At 43.3% G+C, this 19,055-nt stretch overlaps 2 protein-coding genes across 7 annotated transcripts in view; one reads left to right on the plus strand and one right to left on the minus strand.

The window, feature by feature from the left end:
• Nucleotides 1–205: 205 nt before the first annotated feature.
• The window catches only part of HEXB (hexosaminidase subunit beta), a 28,142-nt gene continuing 9,292 nt past the window's right edge, over nt 206–19,055 (plus strand). Inside the window, exons 1-6 of one of the 5 annotated variants that reach the window (XM_036310927.1) lie at nt 206–523; nt 4,371–4,516; nt 8,073–8,138; nt 11,921–11,967; nt 12,230–12,340; nt 18,396–18,497. In XM_036310927.1, coding sequence (XP_036166820.1) covers nt 285–523; nt 4,371–4,516; nt 8,073–8,138; nt 11,921–11,967; nt 12,230–12,340; nt 18,396–18,497 — 711 coding nt within the window. In that variant the 5' untranslated portion in view covers nt 206–284. Of the gene's footprint in view, nt 524–3,378; nt 4,126–4,370; nt 4,517–8,072; nt 8,139–11,920; nt 11,968–12,229; nt 12,341–18,395; nt 18,498–19,055 lie in introns of those variants that run through there. The other 4 variants (XM_036310928.1, XM_036310926.1, XM_036310930.1 and 1 more) reach the window with 4 other exon arrangements.
• GFM2 (GTP dependent ribosome recycling factor mitochondrial 2) overlaps nt 11,103–19,055 on the minus strand; it is a 61,223-nt gene continuing 53,270 nt past the window's right edge. Inside the window, exons 22-23 of one of the 2 annotated variants that reach the window (XM_036310913.1) lie at nt 11,637–11,734; nt 11,103–11,558 (exon numbers count right to left, since the gene is read on the minus strand). The gene's annotated coding sequence lies outside the window, so the exon portion shown is untranslated. The remainder of the gene's footprint in view (nt 11,559–11,636; nt 11,735–19,055) is intronic. The other variant, XM_036310914.1, reaches the window with a different exon arrangement.

Below are 19,055 nucleotides of genomic sequence, written 5' to 3' on the forward strand. Positions count from 1 at the left end.
CTGCTGCTCGCGGTGGGGTACCCGGGGCGGGGGGTGATCGCGGCTTGGGCGCTGCAGGTTCAGGGAGGACCTGACCGCAGGCGCAGGGTCCGGGCTCCGGCTGCGAGGAGGTGGAGCGCGGGCGGCGGCCTCCCGGGTCCCACCCTCGGGGGCGGAGTCGGGGCGGGGCGCGCGGTCAGCTGACCCGGTGACGCCCGCGCCGCGCTTCCTCCTCGGGGCTGGGCCGGGCTTAAGGTGCGGCTGGGGCCGAGCCCGGCGGACCCCGGGGAGATCTGCCGAGCGCCATGGAGCTGTGCGGGCTGGCGCTTCCGAGGCTGCCCGGGCTGCTGGCGGCGCTGGCGCTGCTGGCGGCGCAGGTCCCCCGCGCCTTCGCCACGCGGGGTCCGGCGCTGTGGCCCCTGCCGCTGTCGGTGCAGATGGCCCCGCGCGTGCTGCACCTCTCCCCCGACGACTTCCACATCGCCAACGACCCCTCTTCCAAGGCCAGCTCCTCCTGCACCATCCTGCAGGAGGCCTTTCGGCGGTGAGTGCCCCTGCCCCGCGCCCAGCGGCCGGGGCGCCCGGGACCGTGCGCGCCACCTTGGGGCGCTGTGCTGGGCGCGGGCGGGGGCGACACGGGCGCCTCTCAGCACCTGCACAGGCGCCGAGCCCCGAAGGCGCTCTTGGCCCCATTTCACAGATGAAGAAACGGTCTCCGAGCCGGTGAGACTTGACCAAAGTCTACTCTAGCAGGTGCAGAGCCAGCTCGGAACCGGAACGACGCCCAAGCTCTTCCCCACCCCCCCCCCTGCCTTCGCCGGGTCAGCCTGGTGCCCGGGGACCCTGGTTCGCGTGTGGGACACTCAGTGGAGCAGGTTGCTCAGAGTCTGTGACCATGTTCCCCTCGGAGGGAAGGAAAGGGTGGATGGAGGCGGGGAGAGGGTGAGAGGAAGGGGAAACGGCAGCTTCGTATCTGAAGCGAGTTCAAGAGGAAGAGGAGTGCTTAAAGCCTGGGGACCCGGGTTCCTCAAAGTTGGTTGTTATTTATAGGCGGCTCCCCAGCCACCCCCAGTCTGGTAACAGTTGGGATGGCGGAAAGCGCTTAGGTCGGAGCGCACTGCCTAGTACACCCCTTCCCTTCCCTTCCCAAAGCCCTGTTCCAAGACGCTTGATGTTCGCACCTAATGACTTTGGTCAGCGCGCTGCGGCATCTGACTTTTTGTTTCCCAGCAGCTGTCACGTGCTCCCAGCTGCCGCGTCCTCCTTTAGCAGCTCCCAGGCCGGGTGAATGGTGTAAAGGGGAGGCCGCCCACAGCCTAGCTTTGCTAACAGCACACAAAGCAGATTGCATTTGGGGAGATGGTTCATGCCACATGCTGTCTCCTCACTGCGGGGGTGTGTGTAGGTGAGTTAGTGCCCTGAAGGGTTGTAACCACATCCTCTAGGTACTGTCCCCACCCCCCCTCACCCCCCACCCCCGCATTTTGTGTCTGTTTCCAGTGGGTATTGTAGCCGAATTGTACCTGCAGGACACCAAACAGTTGGTGGAAAAACGCAAAACTAGCTTAAGAACACCTGCTGGCCCCAGATGCTGATAGCAGAGGGGCCTCATTCTCTCCTTCAGTTTCGTACAACTGGATGGTATTGTTACCTTCATTCTAGGCACACCCTAATGAGCCTTTACGGTCATAGTGGCTAGAGACCAGGTGAAGAAGTAAAAACCAGGTGGTTGGTTGCCTTGGGGGGTATTGAGACGGAAAAGAACCTGAAGGTCATCTAAAGGAAGATCACGGCTGGGCACACATCCTCATACTGGCTTTGGGACTTGGTTTTTAAGGTTGGAGTTTCCTCTGGGCCATACCACTAGTCAAACAAGAACTTGGTGATAGGCTGAAGTGAGGTGAGCATGCAAGAAAGCATGGGTGACAAGTCAGCAATGGTGAGGTGACCCGGACTTGAATCAGCTGTGAGATGGTGTAAAAACAAGGCTTGGCATTCAGAGGCAGGGCAGGAGTTTGCCTAACTCGTCGTGCCCTGGGTGTGAAGCAGCTGTTAATTATACCCTGCCTTGTTAGGAAGCAGCTTGTAAAACAGCCCTGTGGCTAAGACTTGCAAGCATTCAGGTGAGCGTTCTAGGAACTCAGGAGGGGCAGTGTCTGTTTCAGAGGAAAAGCATGATGGGTTGGAAAGATTTAGAGGAAGTGATCCAGAGCTTCCAGCCGTCAGGAACACACACAGCCTGGCCCCAGATTGTTCAGAATCCCGTGGCTCCTGTCTCTGCAAGCCTGACTTCTGTAACAGACACTGCTTTGGAGCAGTCTGCCGGCAGAAAGCTTGGTGCTTGCTCAGCTTCTGGAACCAGGTCCGTCACATGCTAGTTGTTTTTTAAAGATATATTTTTTAATTGATTTCAGAGAGGAAGAGAGAGGGAGATATAGAAACATCAACAATGAGAGAGAATTATTGATTGGCTGCCTCCTGCATGCCCCCCACTGGGGATCGAGTTTGCAACCCCGGCATGTGCCCTGATTGTGAACTGAACCCTGACCAGGAATGGAACCCTTACTTCCTGCTTCATAGGTTGATGCAAAACCATTGAGAACCACTGGCCAGGCCTAGTCATTTTTTAAATGAACAAATAGCTTCACTCTCAGTTCCTAAAAGGCTGGATTAACCCACATACAGGCACACCTCAGAGATACTGCAGGTTCAGTTCCAGCCACAGAAATAAAGCCAGCCTTGCAATAAAATGAGTTGTAATCTGTATGCCTTCAATTTGTAAAAAACAAACAAAAATGAGGTATGCCTATACCTTGGATGCCACTGCTTCTGAGCCCTCTGAGTTTGCTGCTAGAGTTTTAATACCCAGGGCCAGTATTTTCCTTATCTGGGACAAGCCAACACCTAATTTGGTAAAATATACATAAGATTACCATTTTAACCATTTTTAAGTATAGATCAGTGATCTCAGTTTCCTTTTGAATCTGTCCAAGCCTTTCTATGAAAAGGGCCCTCAGCGCCTTCTCCATTCCCTTCGCACTGGTTACCTTCCATACACTTCCAAATTCATCGGAACTTTCCTGCCTCTCCTCACTTTTGAAAAACACAAGACGTTCTTACACATAGATAGCATACACAGCCTTCTGGCTTATCAGCACCTATACAATATTTAGCCCTGGCCAGTGTGGCTCAGTTGGTTGGGTGTCATCCCATTCACCAAAAGGTTGCTGGTTCGATCCCTGGTCAGGGCACATGCCCAGGTTTCATGCTCAATCCCCAGTCGGGGCCGTGCAGAAGGCAGTCCATGGATGATTCTCTCTCATCATTGCTGTTTCTATCTACTCCCTTCATCTCTCTGAAATCAACAGAAGCATTTTTTTAAAAGCGAGATGCCCTTAAAAAAAAAGCCACAACAAATACTTAAACAATCTAATCTTTTATCATAGTTAAGTGTTTATTTAATATCCTCTTTCTCTGATACTTAGTAATAGCATATGTTACATTTTCAAGGCCCTAGTGAGCATTCTGTGGTCTGGCGATGTTTCTTGGAGGTTTATGCATTTGCATACTTTTGTTGGATGATAACAGGACCCTGACTCAGTCTGGCTTAGCAAGAAGAAAGCCTATTATCTCACACATCAGGAAGTCCAGAGGCAGGGAGGATTTCAGGCACAGCTAACTGGCCCACCAGGATCCTTAGGAAATCAGTATTCTTTCCACCTGTGCTCTGCCGTCTTTAGTGTGGGTGCAACTGGTCCAGGTATCACATACAAAGTTTTCTTCTTGTGGCTCACAGAGGAGAGGAAACTTCCTACTATACCTCCTCCCCACCCCATTACTGGTCAGAACTGGCTTGTTCATGCCAGTTTGGATTACCATCACTGGTTTGATAATTGGCTCTTATTGGGGACTTCTCATGAGTCACCTGGGAGTGTGGGGAACTCTGCAAATTCCCATGCCTGGATCCTACTCTCCCAAGACCCTGATTCTGAAGGTCTGGACATCAGTATTTTCAAAAAGCTTCCTCGGTGATTCCAATGTGCAGTTTGGGATGAGGGCCTCTAGTTCAGGGGTGGGGAACATCTGGCCCGCTGGCCATCAAAGGCCCTCGAAGCTGTTTGGTCTGGCCCTGCCAAGGCATTATAGGTGAGTTAATTAAATGTTTGTCCAAATATAGCAGGCTAATTTTTAAGTTGGTAATTTTGTGTGGCCTGAGAATGGTGAAATAAATATCCAAATGGCCCTTGGCCGAAAAAAGTTTCCCCACCCCTGCTGTACTTGGACTAATAAGGAGTAGCGTGGATTTGAGGGGTCAATGACAATGTCTGCTACCACATATGTATTTAAAGCTTCAGTGGTTTACAGTTTGTTTGAATTTATTTCTCACACAGATATCATAACTATATTTTTGGAGACCACCTGTTGTATCACCTCCCTGCTAAATTTCACGTTAAAGCGGACATACAGCAACTTCTCGTCTCAGTTGTCCGTGACTCAGAATGTGAGATGTATCCCAGTGTTTCTTCAGATGAGTCCTGTGAGTACCTGTGTAATGTGAATGTGCATTTAAAGCTGTTACAGATTTAAGTGCCAAAAGCAGTCTTCATGCCATGAACTATTGTGAGTTATTGGTTAGTGCACTTATAATTCCTATTTTTAAAATTACCATTAAAATCTGATGATAAAAGTGCTGTAAATGGAGGAAATAAATCCCGCATAACTCCAGCACTCAGTTTACCACTGTTATTTCAAATTTTGTAAAAAAACAGTTAAACATTTTACAAATACATAAACATGTTAATGATATGAAAATGGATTTTGTACATGTGATTTTTGTATTTTGCTTTTTTTATATAACATTATAAACATGTATTTTACTAATGTTTTTCTATTTCTGAGACATCGTTTTTAATGGCTAAGTAATGTCCTGTTACTGGATGTGCCATAACTAACTTGGTTAATCCCTTATTTTTGGACATCTAATTTCTTAACTTTTATTTTGAAGACAGATCTATGCTTATATTCATGATCTCTATTTATAATATAATTTGACACAAAGATAATGCAGAACTCTGGGAGAGGGGAAGTATTTCCTTTGCTCAATAATATAATCAATATGTAGCTACATGATTTTTTAAAAATCATGTTGTTAATCCTCACCCAAGGATATTTTTCCATTGATTTTTAGAGAGAATGGAAGGGAAGGGAATAGAGAGAAAAAAGAAATCAACGAGAGAGAGACATATTGATTGGTTGCCTCCCACAGGAGCCCTGACCAGGGCCCGGGATCAAGTCTCAACTGAGGTACGTGCCCTGGACCAGAATCAGAACCTGAAATCCTTCAGTTCGCGGGCTGACACTATCCACTGAACCAAACCGGCTAGGGCTAGCTACGTTATTTTTTTGTTGCCTAAAATATTCTCTATGGCTTTTCCGTAATTGTTTTAGAAGCAATTGTGCAGACCTTTCCCGTAGGGTGTGCTGAATGGGAATAGTGTGGAATTATATCAAGGAATCAAAGAGGAGCAATATGAGGACGTGGGTGACACAGATTAGTGCAGAGAGAGCAGACTGGTGAGCTGGGTATAAAAATAGAAAGGATACTGTATATGAGAAAAGAGTGACTCCTCTGTCCTTAGACTGCCCCATCCTCATGGTATAGATTTCTTAATACATTTCTCTTCAATGCTGCAGCCGTTCTTGGAAGAGATAAAGGTAATTTGCCAACATTAGCCATGTGATTTCATTTAACAGACAGCACTCAGACACTATATATGAATTAGGTTTTGCAATCTGAAGAAGATAGAAATGGTCATTAAATTATCAAGGAATCTTTGCTGACTGTTAGTAATACAAGGACATACATTCCAGAAAATAGAGACTGGAGAGTTACAGCTTATCTTCCATTCAGTTTTGCAAACCCTTTTGATTCTGAAAAGGGAGTTTCTTGAGACAAGCTGGTTATGAAATTTCCTCATGGAAGGATAAACTAGTTTTAAGTTTAAACAAGGTGATGATGATGATAAAAGTAACACACACAAACGGAAATAAGTTATCAGTGGTTGTTCCAGTGTGAGGAAATGTCAAAGGAAGTGACAAGTGTTACGGCATTCTCTCCTAGTAAACACTGCACTCCCTCAGAAACAGAAGTGGACTAGTTTCTACTGTAGAGAAATATTTACATATATCAAGGGTGTTTGATACAATTTACTTGTGTGTTTATGTGTCAGTAGGAACACACATTAGAGCAGTCCTATATTTTCATGTTATAGGTATTAAAATGCCTATGAAAAGCCTGATGTTTCTTCTGAGGACAATAGAGGGAGTTGAGTGGGCATCTCAAAGGAGACCTATAACATTTCAGAGTTTTTAAAGGAGAATATATTGATGTTCTTTGTATGTACGCCCTTTAAAACCAAAGTGCAAAAGTACAGGAAAGGGCCCTGGCTGGTGTGGCTCTTTTGGTTGAGCGTCTTCCTGTGCACCAAAAGGTTACTGGTTTGATTCTGGTTAGAGCACATGGCCAGGTTTCAGATTCGGTCCCTAGTTGGGGTGTGTGGGGGAGGCAACTGATCAATATTTCTCCCTCTATCTCCCAAAAAAATTAATAAATACATATATTTTTAAAAAGTACAGGAAGGGATAACTGAAGAGTCAAAGATGCCCCTCCCATTTCAAATCAGGGAGGTAATCATTGTTAAAACTAAAAATTTGGTTTTGAAATAAATATTGAAATTCTGTAGCTTATGTGTTCATTTAGAAAACAGTTTCTCCTTCTGCTTTATAATTGTGGTTTTTGCATTGAGTTGAATCAAAATCCTTTTTAATATCAGCCAGTCCTCAATTTATTGGAAAATAATTGGCATCAAGTACATGCAACATGATAATGTTTTTAGATGACTGTGCTATTTCTGGGAGATCTCAAACTATACATAACATGGCAAAACATGTTTGTTTTTTAACACAGTGACCAATGGAACTGTGAGCTCTAGGTCAAGATTTGATATAGCTGGAGAGGAATCAAGATTAGATTGTAGTCATAATAGTGGTACTGTACTTAGCTTGGACTTTAGCTAACTCATCACTTGGTCTTCTGATAGAAAAGGCTACCTTGTCAGAAGACTGTCACCTGAAAGGGTCACATGATTATTGGCTGTTGATAAGCCTCTTTTGGTACCTGCAGCCAACTATCTCGTCTTTGTCTGGATGGTGGTGGTGGAGGAAGCGGAGGGTGAGGATGTAGCCCAGATACAATATTGAGTCATTAACCTGCAGCCCTGGAGTTCTTTACTGTTTGCATCAGTCACCCTTTAGTTTTTTGTGCTGTCTGGTGCTTTACTTTACCTGCGGGGGCTCCACCCCAAACTGTAAAAACTATGATGACCATTGGGGCCACCTTTGGCAAAGTATGATTTCAAGGACTGAAAGATTTAGGCCCCTCTTCCCCGCCCCCAGGCCTAGTAGCAGCCAATTGGAGCCCCTAGATGAGTGTGAGCTTTTTATTGTGTGGGACAAAGCTGAATTGAGCTAACCTTAGTTAGGAAGTGAGTCTTAAGGCAGATTTAGGGTGTTATTTGGGAAAGGTCAGTGCAGGGCAAGCAGAGAAGCAGAAGGAAAGGAGTAGAGATAAGTCTGGTCTTGTGGGGAGTGGAAGATTTGAGTGATACCAGAGGCTGCACAAAGGAATTATGGGTATTGAGGAACGTTTGCACTTTTGACAAAGTCTCAGCTTAACCATAAACCCTACTTGGTTGACGGGCAGTTGGAGGTAATAACTCTCCTGGAGGGAAAAATGAGGAATCATGGAGATAACACCCAAGATCCCAACCTGAACAACTCAGCTGGCAAGGGTGGGTGCTGTGGAGACAGGCTGGTGGAGTGTGTGGAGCAGGACCGAGGGAAGAATTCAGTTTGGGGCATGTGGCGTCAAAGGAATCTAGGAGACATCTAAGTGACAATGTATGCAAGGCAGCTGGAGAAACAGGTCTGGAGCTCAGGAGAAAAGATTGGTTAGAAATACCAGTTACTTGTTTAGAAAGTTACTTGTGTGTCTTTGAGGGATTAATAAACTTGTTTTTTAATTCCCAATACAGATTCTTTAGTTGTAAAAGAACCAGTGGCTTTGCTCAAGGCCAACAGAGTCTGGGGAGTATTACGAGGTAAGATCTATGTAGTTTCATTGTTACTTTCCAGTAAAGAAAGATTTTCAGTTGGTGCTTTGGGAAAGTAAGCACAGCAAAACTTTGCTTCCTTAGACACTTGAAGGAATGGCTTGTTGAATATTTCCAAAGTGATTTCAATTTGACCTTTTAAAAAAGCTTGAGGATTATTACATGCAGTGCTGTAATTCATTGATGCTATCAGAGCTGGAATGTTCCGGGGTTATACATGGCCCCAACCTGATCTGATTAGGGGACTTTGTTTCACTGTCACTTCTTGCTGCCTTTCCCCTCCAATTTTATTTTTGGTTGTTTACTAAAATAAAAGTTCTCCTATATTTATTACTGAACCAACCTACTAGTACAGTAGCATACAAAGAGAAAACCATATTCCCAATAAAAATATGTCCAACTGTCCATATAGTGGTGATGTTTTCAGCTTGATATGGTAAGATGCTAAAGATTCTGACACAGCATGAATACATGTGCCATCTCACGTGGGAGTCCTTATAGCTCAGCCGGGTTCTTCTCCAGTGTCTTCTCTTGGGAGTCATATCTGATCTTATTACCAATGTTTATCTGAATGCCCTGGGGAATGGGACAGTGCTGCTTCTCTCTCTTAGCCAGGAATCACTTGATTCTGAGGGTCTTGTGAGAAAACATGGTAAGGAAGAGTCACTGGCACACACCAGGAGCCACACAGGCTGGGCCCAAATAGTAAGTTTTAAAAAGGATCATTGTCTTTAACGTGAGCTAACCAACCAAAGTTACAGTACTTAAAAATAAAGGCAGCTTTGGGTTTGACTCAGGTTGAGCATTATCTCAAATACAATAATCACATATAAATAATCAAATAATCATCATGTTTTATAGTCATAATAAAAATGGCATGATCATCTTACTTCAAAATAGAACATAAATATATCAGTATATACTTACTATAAATGTAACTGCAATCATTACCATCTAGATCAGTGGTTCTCAACCTGTGGGTCGTGACCCTTTCACAGGGGTCGCCTAAGACCATCGGAAAACACATAATTACATGTTGTTTTTGTGATTAATCACTATGCTTTAATTATGTTCAATTTGTAACAGTGAAATTGGGGGTCACCACAACATGAGGAACTGTATTAAAGGGTCACGGCATTAGGAAGGTTGAGAACCACTGAAGATCATATATATATATATATACTAGAGGCCTGGTGCACAAAAATTTGTGCACTTGGGGGGGAAGGGGGGGCCCCTCAGCCTGGCCTGTGCCCTCTCGCAGTCTGGGACCCCTCGGGAGATAACGCCCTGCTGGCTTAGGCCTGCTCCCGGGTGGCAGAGGGCAGGCCCAATCCCTAGGTGCAGCCCCTGGTCAGGCTCAGAGCAGGGCTGATTGGGGAGTTGGGGCACCGCCCCCTGTCATGCACAGAGCAGGGCCGATTGGGGAGTTGGGGCGCCGCCCCCTGTCATGCACAGAGCAAGGCGGATCGGGAGGTTGCGATGCCACCCTCAGTCACGCTCAGGGTAGGGCCGATTGGGGGTTGGGGCACCGCCCCCTGTCACACTCAAGGCAGGGTCGATGGGGAGGTTGTGGCACCATCCCCTGTCACACACAGAGCAGGGCCCGTGGGAGGGGTGGGGGTTGTGGCGCCGCCCTCTATCACCCACAGAGCAGGGCCGATCAGGGGGTTGGGGCGCCGCCACTCTCACACTCAGGGCAGGGCCGATGGGGAGGTTATGTCTCTACCCTGTCACAGAGCAGGGCCCGTGGGGTTGGGGGGGTTGGGGCGCCGCACCCTGTCACACACACAGCCGCAGGGCAATCAGAGGTTGGGGAGCTCCCCTGTATCAGGCACAGAGCAGGGCTGATCAGGAGGTTGGGGCGCATTCCCGTCACGAACAGAGCAGGGCGGATAGGGAGGTTGTGGCCCCACCCCCTGTCACACACACAGCCGCAGGGCGATCAGGGGGTTTGGGTGTTGCCCCCTGTCACGCTGATCCCGGTGCCGGGAGGCCTCTCGGCTCTGCTGATCCCGGTGCCGGGAGGCATATTACCCTTTTACTATATAGGGTAGAGGCCTGGTGCATGGGTGGGGCTGGCTGGTTTGCCCTGAAGGGTGTTCTGGATCAGGGTGGGGGTCCCCACTGGGGTGCCTGGCCAGCCTGGGTGAGGGGATGATGGCTGTTTGCAGCTGGTCACACACCCTTCAGGGTTGGGGTCCCCACTGGGGTGCCTGGCCAGCCTGGGTGAGGGGCTGAGGGCTGTTTGCAGCTGGTCACACACCCTTCAGGGTTGGGGTCCCCACTGGGGTGCCTGGCCAGCCTGGGTGAGGGGCTGAGGGCTGTTTGCAGCTGGTCACACACCCTTCAGGGTTGGGGTCCCCACTGGGGTGCCTGGCCAGCCTGGGTGAGGGGCTGAGGGCCGTTTTCAGGCTGACGGGTGACGGAAGCTCCCAACCGCTCCTTTTTTTCTTTTCTTTTTTTAATTCTGGGCCAGCTTTAGCTCTGAGGCTCCAGCTCTTAGGCCTCTGCTGCTGAAAGTAGGTAATCGAAACAGTGTATAACTCCAGCTCTGACTCCAGCTCTGAGATCCCAGCTCGCTGAAAGCTGGTTTCTGGGTTTTTTTTTTCGCTTCTATATTTGTTAAAATGTTTCAAACTGCAGGCTCAGAGCTGGGCAACGCAGGCGGGGAATGTTGGAATCCTCCGTCACTGAAGCAAGCAAGCCTCATGTTAGTTTCAAACTGCCTGGCTGCCGGCCGCCATCTTGGCTGACAGTTAATTTGCATATTGCCCTGATTAGCCAATGGGAAGGGTAGCGGTCATATGCCAATTACCATGTTTCTCTTTTATTAGATTAGATATATGTAGTGGAACTTTGGTTCTTGAACTTAATTTGTTCCGGAAGGCTTTTGAGAAGCTATTTGTTTGAAAACTGAATCATTTTTTCCCATTACAAATAATGTAAATGGAATTAACAATGAAATAAAACTTTATTTATAGCAACAGGATTTTTTAAAAAAATTGAGCTTTGATTTTAGAAAATATGTAGAGGGTAAAGGTATAACACTATATACAGGGTGTCCCCAAAATGTACACACATGTTGAATGATTATAAAGTGTTTGTTAACATACAGTTCATTTTCAAAATTTAAAAGAATCTACAGAAAAGAATAATGTTTTTGGTCAACGCCTGTTTTCAAACTGATGACCGTTCTGGTCCAGGCACTGCTGATAATTCAAAGCAATGGAATCGCAAATAATCAAGAATTATTTCATTTGGTATTTGTGTGCCCTCAGTTCGTCCACTGTTGCTGTTTTTGTGCCATAAATGTTATCTTTTATGTATCCCCACAAAAAAGTCTAGTGGATAAATTTTCTTTGTTCAAAGTTTAGTCTGGCTTCGTCCATTATTTCAAATCAGTTAAACCTGAAAAGGAATGAAAATTCAGTGAGTTATCATCTGTTAAAGTGTGTGTATTGTGTCCCCCCCAAAATGTATACACACTTTGAATAACTATAAAGGCCTTATTTGCGCTTCAACTGGATTTTCAAACTTTCAGTAGCATTTTAGGATGAATTTCCTTTGTTCAAAGCTTAGCCTGGCTGAAAAGAAAGAAACATAAATTGAACTAGCAGCTGTAAAGTGTGTATACATGTTTTGGGACACCCTGTATTTAATTTTATTTGCTTTACCTGGTCATGGTTCTGTGTTTGGATAATACAACTTTTATTATTTCAATTTGTTATTTTGTAAATTATGCAATAAATTATAAATTTTACTTTCCCTAGGTTTAGAGACCTTTAGCCAGTTAATATATCAAGATGCATATGGGACTGTAAGTATGATTATCATATGTTAACATTTTTGGATAGACAGATTACTACAAGAAAAATGCAAGCTTTTTAGCTATTTATTACCTCTTGAAGATTTCTTCTCCCCAAATATTTATGTTAGCTGGTAAATGTAAATTTCACACTTTTTGGGGGGCTTTAAATTAATATATTTTATCCAATACTTGCATAGATAGATGTAGTCTTTTTTGAGCTCATGTCAAGAGAAATTTCTGAAAATAAGTCAAAATTTATTTTGTCTTACAGTTCACCGTCAATGAATCCACCATTAGTGATTCTCCAAGGTTTCCTCATAGAGGAATTTTAATTGATACAGCCAGACACTTTCTGTCAGTTAAGACCATTCTTAGAACTCTGGTAGGTAATTCTTTTAATCCATTGTGCATTCTGAAGATGTGTCCTTTTATGTTGTTACTTTATGTCGGTTATGCTATTATGTAGGCTGCAGTGGGGGATTCATTTTTTATGTACTAAGTGTAAGCACGGGGCTCTCCTCTCTCTCCCTTGTGAAGTATATTTCCTCAGCTGAAGTAGAGACTCCCCTAGGGAATCACCCTATTGTTTTTATGGGGGGAGAGTAGGAGGAGGAGAAAAACTCCCCAAGTTTAGCCAGGATTAAGAGAAAGACAGTTTTAATACTGCCCGTTGGCTCTCTTTGTGTACTCCCATTTGTCAAACCGTGGGTCCAGACTTCTGGTTAGGAATATGTAGTTACTACCATTTTGTGACCTCCACTGACTCTTTTTATAGTGACATAGAAGTCTGGGAACTGCATTGTACCCAGGGAAATGTTCCAAAGCAATACGGAACCTCGGGTGGTCAGAGCTGGGTGCCAGGCTGACAATAACTGTTTTCTCCTGTGGACTTTTTATTGGTTCATCCCTGTCATCACTGCCAATTTGTAGCAGTGGGAGGATTTCCTCCCACGTTTTTCTGCACCTTCTCTTGATCATTTACAAACACACCATATTATTATTATTTGTAAATATATTTTTATTGATTTCAGAGAGGAAGGGAGGGGGAGAGAGAGAAACATCAATGATGAGAGCGAATCATTGATTGGCTGCCTCCTGCACGCCCCCTACTGGGGATCAAGCCTGCAACCCCGGGCATGTGCCCTTGACTGGAATGGAACCTGAGACCCTCTAGTCTGCAGGCCGACGCTCCATCCACTAAGCCAAACCAGCTAGGGCCACATACATATTATTAAAAAGTTATTTTTACATTTATATTAATACCCTGATTTTTTTCCTCCAAAAGGCATTAGTCACTTTTTTAAAAAATATATATTTTACTGATTTTTTACAGAGAAGAAGGGAGAGGGATAGAGAGTTAGAAACATCGATGAGAGAGAAGCATCGATCAGCTGCCTCCTGCACACTCCCCACTGGGCATGTGCCCGCAACCCAGGTACAACATGCCTTTGACCGGAATCGAACCTGAGACCCTTGAGTCCGCAGGCGGACGCTCTATCCACTGAGCCAAACCGGTTAGGGCATTAGTCACTTTTATGGGAAAAAACAGTGCAGTATAAAAACTTCACCCAATATAGATATTAATAAGATAAGTAGTAATCCCATAATTTACCAAAGATCAACGTTAAGTTTTCATGTCTCATTTATCTCATTTTAGACTTAAAAAATATACTAACAAATAATGTGACTTTTTAAAAAACTTAAATGGGATTATACTTTGCTATCTTTAAAATACAGTTATGGACATCTTTCAATGAAAGAATATATAAGATCTATATCAGCGGTTCTCAACCTGTGGGTCGCGACCCCTTTGGGGGTCGAACGACCCTTTCACAGGAGTCGCCTAAGACCATCGGAAAACACATATGTAATTACATATTGTTTTTGTGATTAATCACTATGCTTTAATTATGTTCAATTTGTAACAGTGAAATTGGGGGGTCACCACAACATGAGGAACTGTATTAAAGGGTCGCGGTATTAGGAAGGTTGAGAACCACTGATCTATATCATCTTTTTAAACAGTTGAATGTTCCATTTTATATACTGTGATATGTGCATTTAGTCTCCTGATGGACATCTAGGTTAATTTATTATTATCACAAAGAGCACTGCAGAGTAAGTGTTCCTATATTTGTATACTCATCAGGATTATTTCTAAGAATGTGAATCTCTGGGCTTAAAGACTATACATTTTATATTTGGTACGTCAGACTGCCTTCTAGAGAGGTCGTACCACTGTATGCTTGGCCAACACTGGGACACACCTTTGCTACATTCTTTGCTAATCTGGTGATGAAGTCTATCTCCTTGTTTGAATTTGCACTTCTTTGATTTTTAGTTATTATAAGCCTCTTTTACTTACTAGCTATTTGTACTTTTTGCATTGCAAACAAGTCAATTTTCAATGCCTGTTTTGTCTTTTAGAACATTAATTCCTTGTTGATTTAAAAGCTCTTTAATGTTATATTTGTTTATAGATATGTCAATGGTACTTTTATATACTTGCTTATATTTTAATATTTTTATCCATCATATATTGTTAAGTTTTCTAAATTTGTTTTTTAAATTATGTTAATAGTATAGTGTCTTTTGCTTGTAAGAAGTTTTAATTTTTTATGAAGTATTACCTTTCAATCTTGTCTTTATGTTTTTGACCTTGGGAGGCATTCTAAAAAAAGCCTCCAAAACAAGGGTATAAATATAAAAAACAATTTCTTTTAATATTATATTTTTTCCTTATTAAGTTTTTGATTCAGTTAGAATCTAGTGTATTATGGGTGATTATTTTATTTTCATTCCCCCTCTCCCCCCAATGGTTACCCTGTAGTCCCAACATCATTTTTGAACAATCTACAGTTTCCCCACTGCCTTCAATATCATGACGAGCAAATACTAAATTTCATAAATGCACAAATCATTTTCTGAACTCTCAGTCTGTCCTACTTACCAGTTTATCTTCTTAGGCCAGTATAAATGGTTTTAATTTCTATAACTTTAGAAGTTTTTTTCTTTTTGACATAATTTTAAACTTACAGAAAAGTTGTGAGAAGAGCGCAAAGGACTCCCATATACTGTTTACCCGGACAACTCAATTTAAAAATTGTATCAGATTTGCCTTATTCCAAGTTGCATAGAAGATGCCCCAGTACCCTTTAATATTTGTTTGGATTCCCTAAAAAATAGCACTTATCTCAATAACAACAGTACAACCATCAAAAACCAGGAAACTGACATAGTACTACCATCTAATCCCCAGGCCCCATTCCCATTCCATCAGTTGTTCCAATAATCCTTTATCAGTTCAGCATCCAATGCAGGGTCAGGGATTGCATTTATTGGTCATGTCTCTTTAGCCACCTTTAATTTAGAACCATTTATCTATCCTTGTATTTCCAGACCATGACATTTTTTTAAGAGTATAGGACAATTACATTGTAGAATATACTTCAGTTTGTCTGTTTTCCACATATTAGATTCAGGCTGTGCAATTTTTAGCAGGAATAAGGCAGAAGTGATACTCTGTTCTTCTCCCTGCATGTCATTTATTCCATTACTGGTAATGTTAACTCTTATAACTTGACTAAGATGTCATCTGCCAGGTTTCTCCAGGGAAAGTTAATTAAAAGGTATTTTGTATTTATTAATAAGTAATTTAGTATCTTGTGGAACAGTATATATTTTTTAAAGCTTATAACTTTAAGAACAGAGAATATTTTTTTAAAAATATATTTTATTGATTTTTTGCAGAGAGGAAGGTAGAGGGATAGAGAGTTAGAAACATCGATGAGAGAGAAACATCGATCAGCTGCCTCCTGCACACTCCCTACTGGGGATGTGCCCGCAACCAAGGTACATGCCCTTGACTGGAATCGAACCTGGGACCCTTGAGTCCGCAGGCTGACGCTCTATCCACTGAGCCAAACCGGTTAGGGCTGTGGAACAATATTTTGAGAGTACAAAAAATTCCTGTTCTTCAACCAGCATTTACCCACTAGTTTTAGCACCCAGATGATTCTTGCCTAAATTAGTTATTACTAAGTTGGCTGCCAGGTGGAGATTTTCTAAATTCCATCATTCCTCTATGTTTATTAGTTGGCCTGGCATCTATATATATAAAAGCCTAAGCGACTGGCCGACTGGCCGTTGGCTATGACGCACACTGACCACGTGGGGCAGAGACTCAACGCAGGAGCTGCTGAGTGACAGCAACTTTGCAGAGTGCTCTCTTGCACTCCGGGACCCCCAGGGGTATGTCAGACTGCTGATGTTAAACTGCTGGTTTTGGCCCGATCTCCACAGACCAGGTCAAGGGACCCTACTGGTGCAGAATCTGTGCACTGGGCCTCTAGTTTTACTGTAAGATAGAGTTTCTCTAAAAGTATTCATTTTTAAGTCAATCTGTACTCAGGGATTACTGTGTTGTTGTTTTTTGAAGGGACTGGAGTCTGTTACTATCCCCATTTAATAGTCAAGTTGTCTCAGTGTTGGCCAGCAGGAATCCTAACTGGTTCCTGTAGCCTAATGGCATGTCTTCTTCAATCTTTGAGCAATTTCTTACTTTTTAGCACATAATATCCCAGGCTTACCTTTTCTCTTTCCCAGTTCTGGACTCAGACTTTTCTCTAAGCAATACTTTGTGAATGTATTTTGAAACCAAGACCTGAGCTGTAGGTGTATTCATTGCTTCTAGGCCCTCTCAGCAGACAGAGCTATAAAACATATGTGTGTATGTTTATGTTCATTTATGCGAACAAATACATCTTTACCTATTTATATACTATATCAGAGGCTGACAAACTATAGCCCAAGGACCAAATCCAGCTAGTCACCTATTTTTGCAAATGAAGTTGTACCGGAATAGAGCCATGTCCATTTGTTTATATATTGTCTTGCCTTACAACTGCAGGATAAGTGGCTCCAAAATAATATTTACTATCTGGCCCTTCATGTAAAATGTTTGCCATCTCCTGATCTTTATTAAAAACCACAAGGAACTCCCTTCTGACAATGCAAATCCTGCCATTACTCTCAACATATTCCTTTGTATAATTCCCTTGTACGTGAGCTATTTCCCAGATCCACCAGCAAATCCCTTCGGCCCTGATGAAGGAGAAGGCAATCTTTAAATTTGATTATCTGACAGGGCAAATATCCCACTTTATTGTTTTTTACCTTTTTAAAATAATCTATTTGCCCTGGCTGGTTTGGCTCACTGGATAGAGCAGTGATGGCGAACCTTTTGAGCTCGGCGTGCCAGCATTTTGAAAAACCCTAACTTAACTCTGGTCCTGTGTCACATAGAGAAATTTTTTGATATTTGCAACCATAGTAAAACAAAGATTTATATTTTTGATATTTATTTTATGAAATTAAATGCCATTTAACAAAGAAAAATCAACCAAAAAAATGAGTTTGCCTCTCACCTCTGACATACATGTCATAGGTTCGCCATCACTGGGATAGGGCGTTGGCCTGGGGACTGAAGGGTCCTAGGTCCAATTCCGGTCAAGGGCATGTACCTTGGTTGCGGGCACATCCCCAGTAGGGGGTGTGCAGGAGGCAGCTGATCGATGCTTCTCTCTCATTGATGTTGCTAACTCTCTATCCTTCTCCCTTCCTCTCTGTAAAAAATCAATATTAAAAAATAATAATAATCTACTTATATTTTATATAAACACTATAGACCTGGTGCACGAAATTCGGGGGTGGGGGGTGTCCCTCAGCCCGGCCTGCAATGACGCCAGCATCCCGCGCCCCGGCCGGCCACTGGCCAGAAGCCCGCCCAACCTCCCTCCCTCCATGGGCCGGGGTGCATGGGAGGCTGGGGCTCATCGCCGGGGTGATGCTGGCAGCGTCCAGCACCCCGGCCACTATGGACACGGCCATATTTGTGATGGAGTGATGGTTAATTTGCATATTACCCTTTTATTAGATAGGATTATTAATTCCTCCAGAGTAAATATGTCAGTTTCCCCTAAAACTTCTGAGATTTTGATTAGAAGTGTATTGCATTTGTACCATATTTCTCTTATTTCTAAGGAATGGTTTGGCACTCAAATCTTAGAATGGTGGGTATTACAAGCTTGGAACTTGAATGAATGCCTCCTTTTTCTTCATAGCAGTAGGAGCAGCCAAGAAGTATTTCCATTCTTGGCTGATCCCCAAATACTTATTGGGAATGTATAAGCTTGCTCCCTTCTCATAGAGCTCACTATTTAGAATGAATACAGATTCCATATTGGCTTTTCTATTTGAAATATGGCATGCCACATAAAGTATATAAGAAATAGGGTTTATACTGCTTCCACACTCTTTCTTCACTGAAAATTTTAAAAGGAAGCAGACACATTGGGAACAGTCCTGAGTGGAGATATATAAATTGGATTGTGTGTTATATCTGTGATATATAATTTTTTAACCTTTTTTTTTTGCAGGATGCCATGGCTTTTAATAAGTTTAATGTTCTCCACTGGCACATAGTCGATGACCAGTCTTTCCCTTATCAAAGCACCACTTTTCCAGAGTTAAGCAACAAAGTGAGTAATTTATGTTGTAGTCTGTTTACAAAAAGTTTTGGTAGCTTCATTAGAAATTTGTAGCTTTAATGTTTCTGATGGATAGAATTAAAGTGTAAAAGTTAGATATTTGTGGTTTTAAATGTTTTTTTACTAGGCTGTGACTTAGCATTTTATTTTTTAATTTTTATTTATTTTAAAAATATGTTTATTGAGTTCAGAGAAGAAGGGGAGGGAGAGAGAGAAACATCAATGATGAGAATCACTGATCAGCTGCCTCCTGAATGCCCCCTACCGGGGAGCAAGCCCACAACCTAGGTATCTGCCCTTGACTGGAATTGAACCCAGGACCCTTCAGTCTACAGGCCAATGCTCTATCCACTGAGCCAAACTGGCTAGGGCTGACTTAGCATTTTAGATCTATAAAACTGTTCCATTTTTATAATAGTTATTATAAATGTAAACAATCTGAAGGGGCTATATAAATAAAATTTTAAAACCTTAATGAATATAGGAAACCTTGACACATTTCATGATTCTCATACGGTTAAGAAATTATATTTATCAGGTAGTCCAACT

The sequence above is a fragment of the Myotis myotis genome, unplaced genomic scaffold, assembly GCF_014108235.1.
Source record: "Myotis myotis isolate mMyoMyo1 unplaced genomic scaffold, mMyoMyo1.p scaffold_m19_p_5, whole genome shotgun sequence".
In the NCBI taxonomy this organism is placed as follows: Eukaryota; Metazoa; Chordata; class Mammalia; order Chiroptera; family Vespertilionidae; genus Myotis; species Myotis myotis.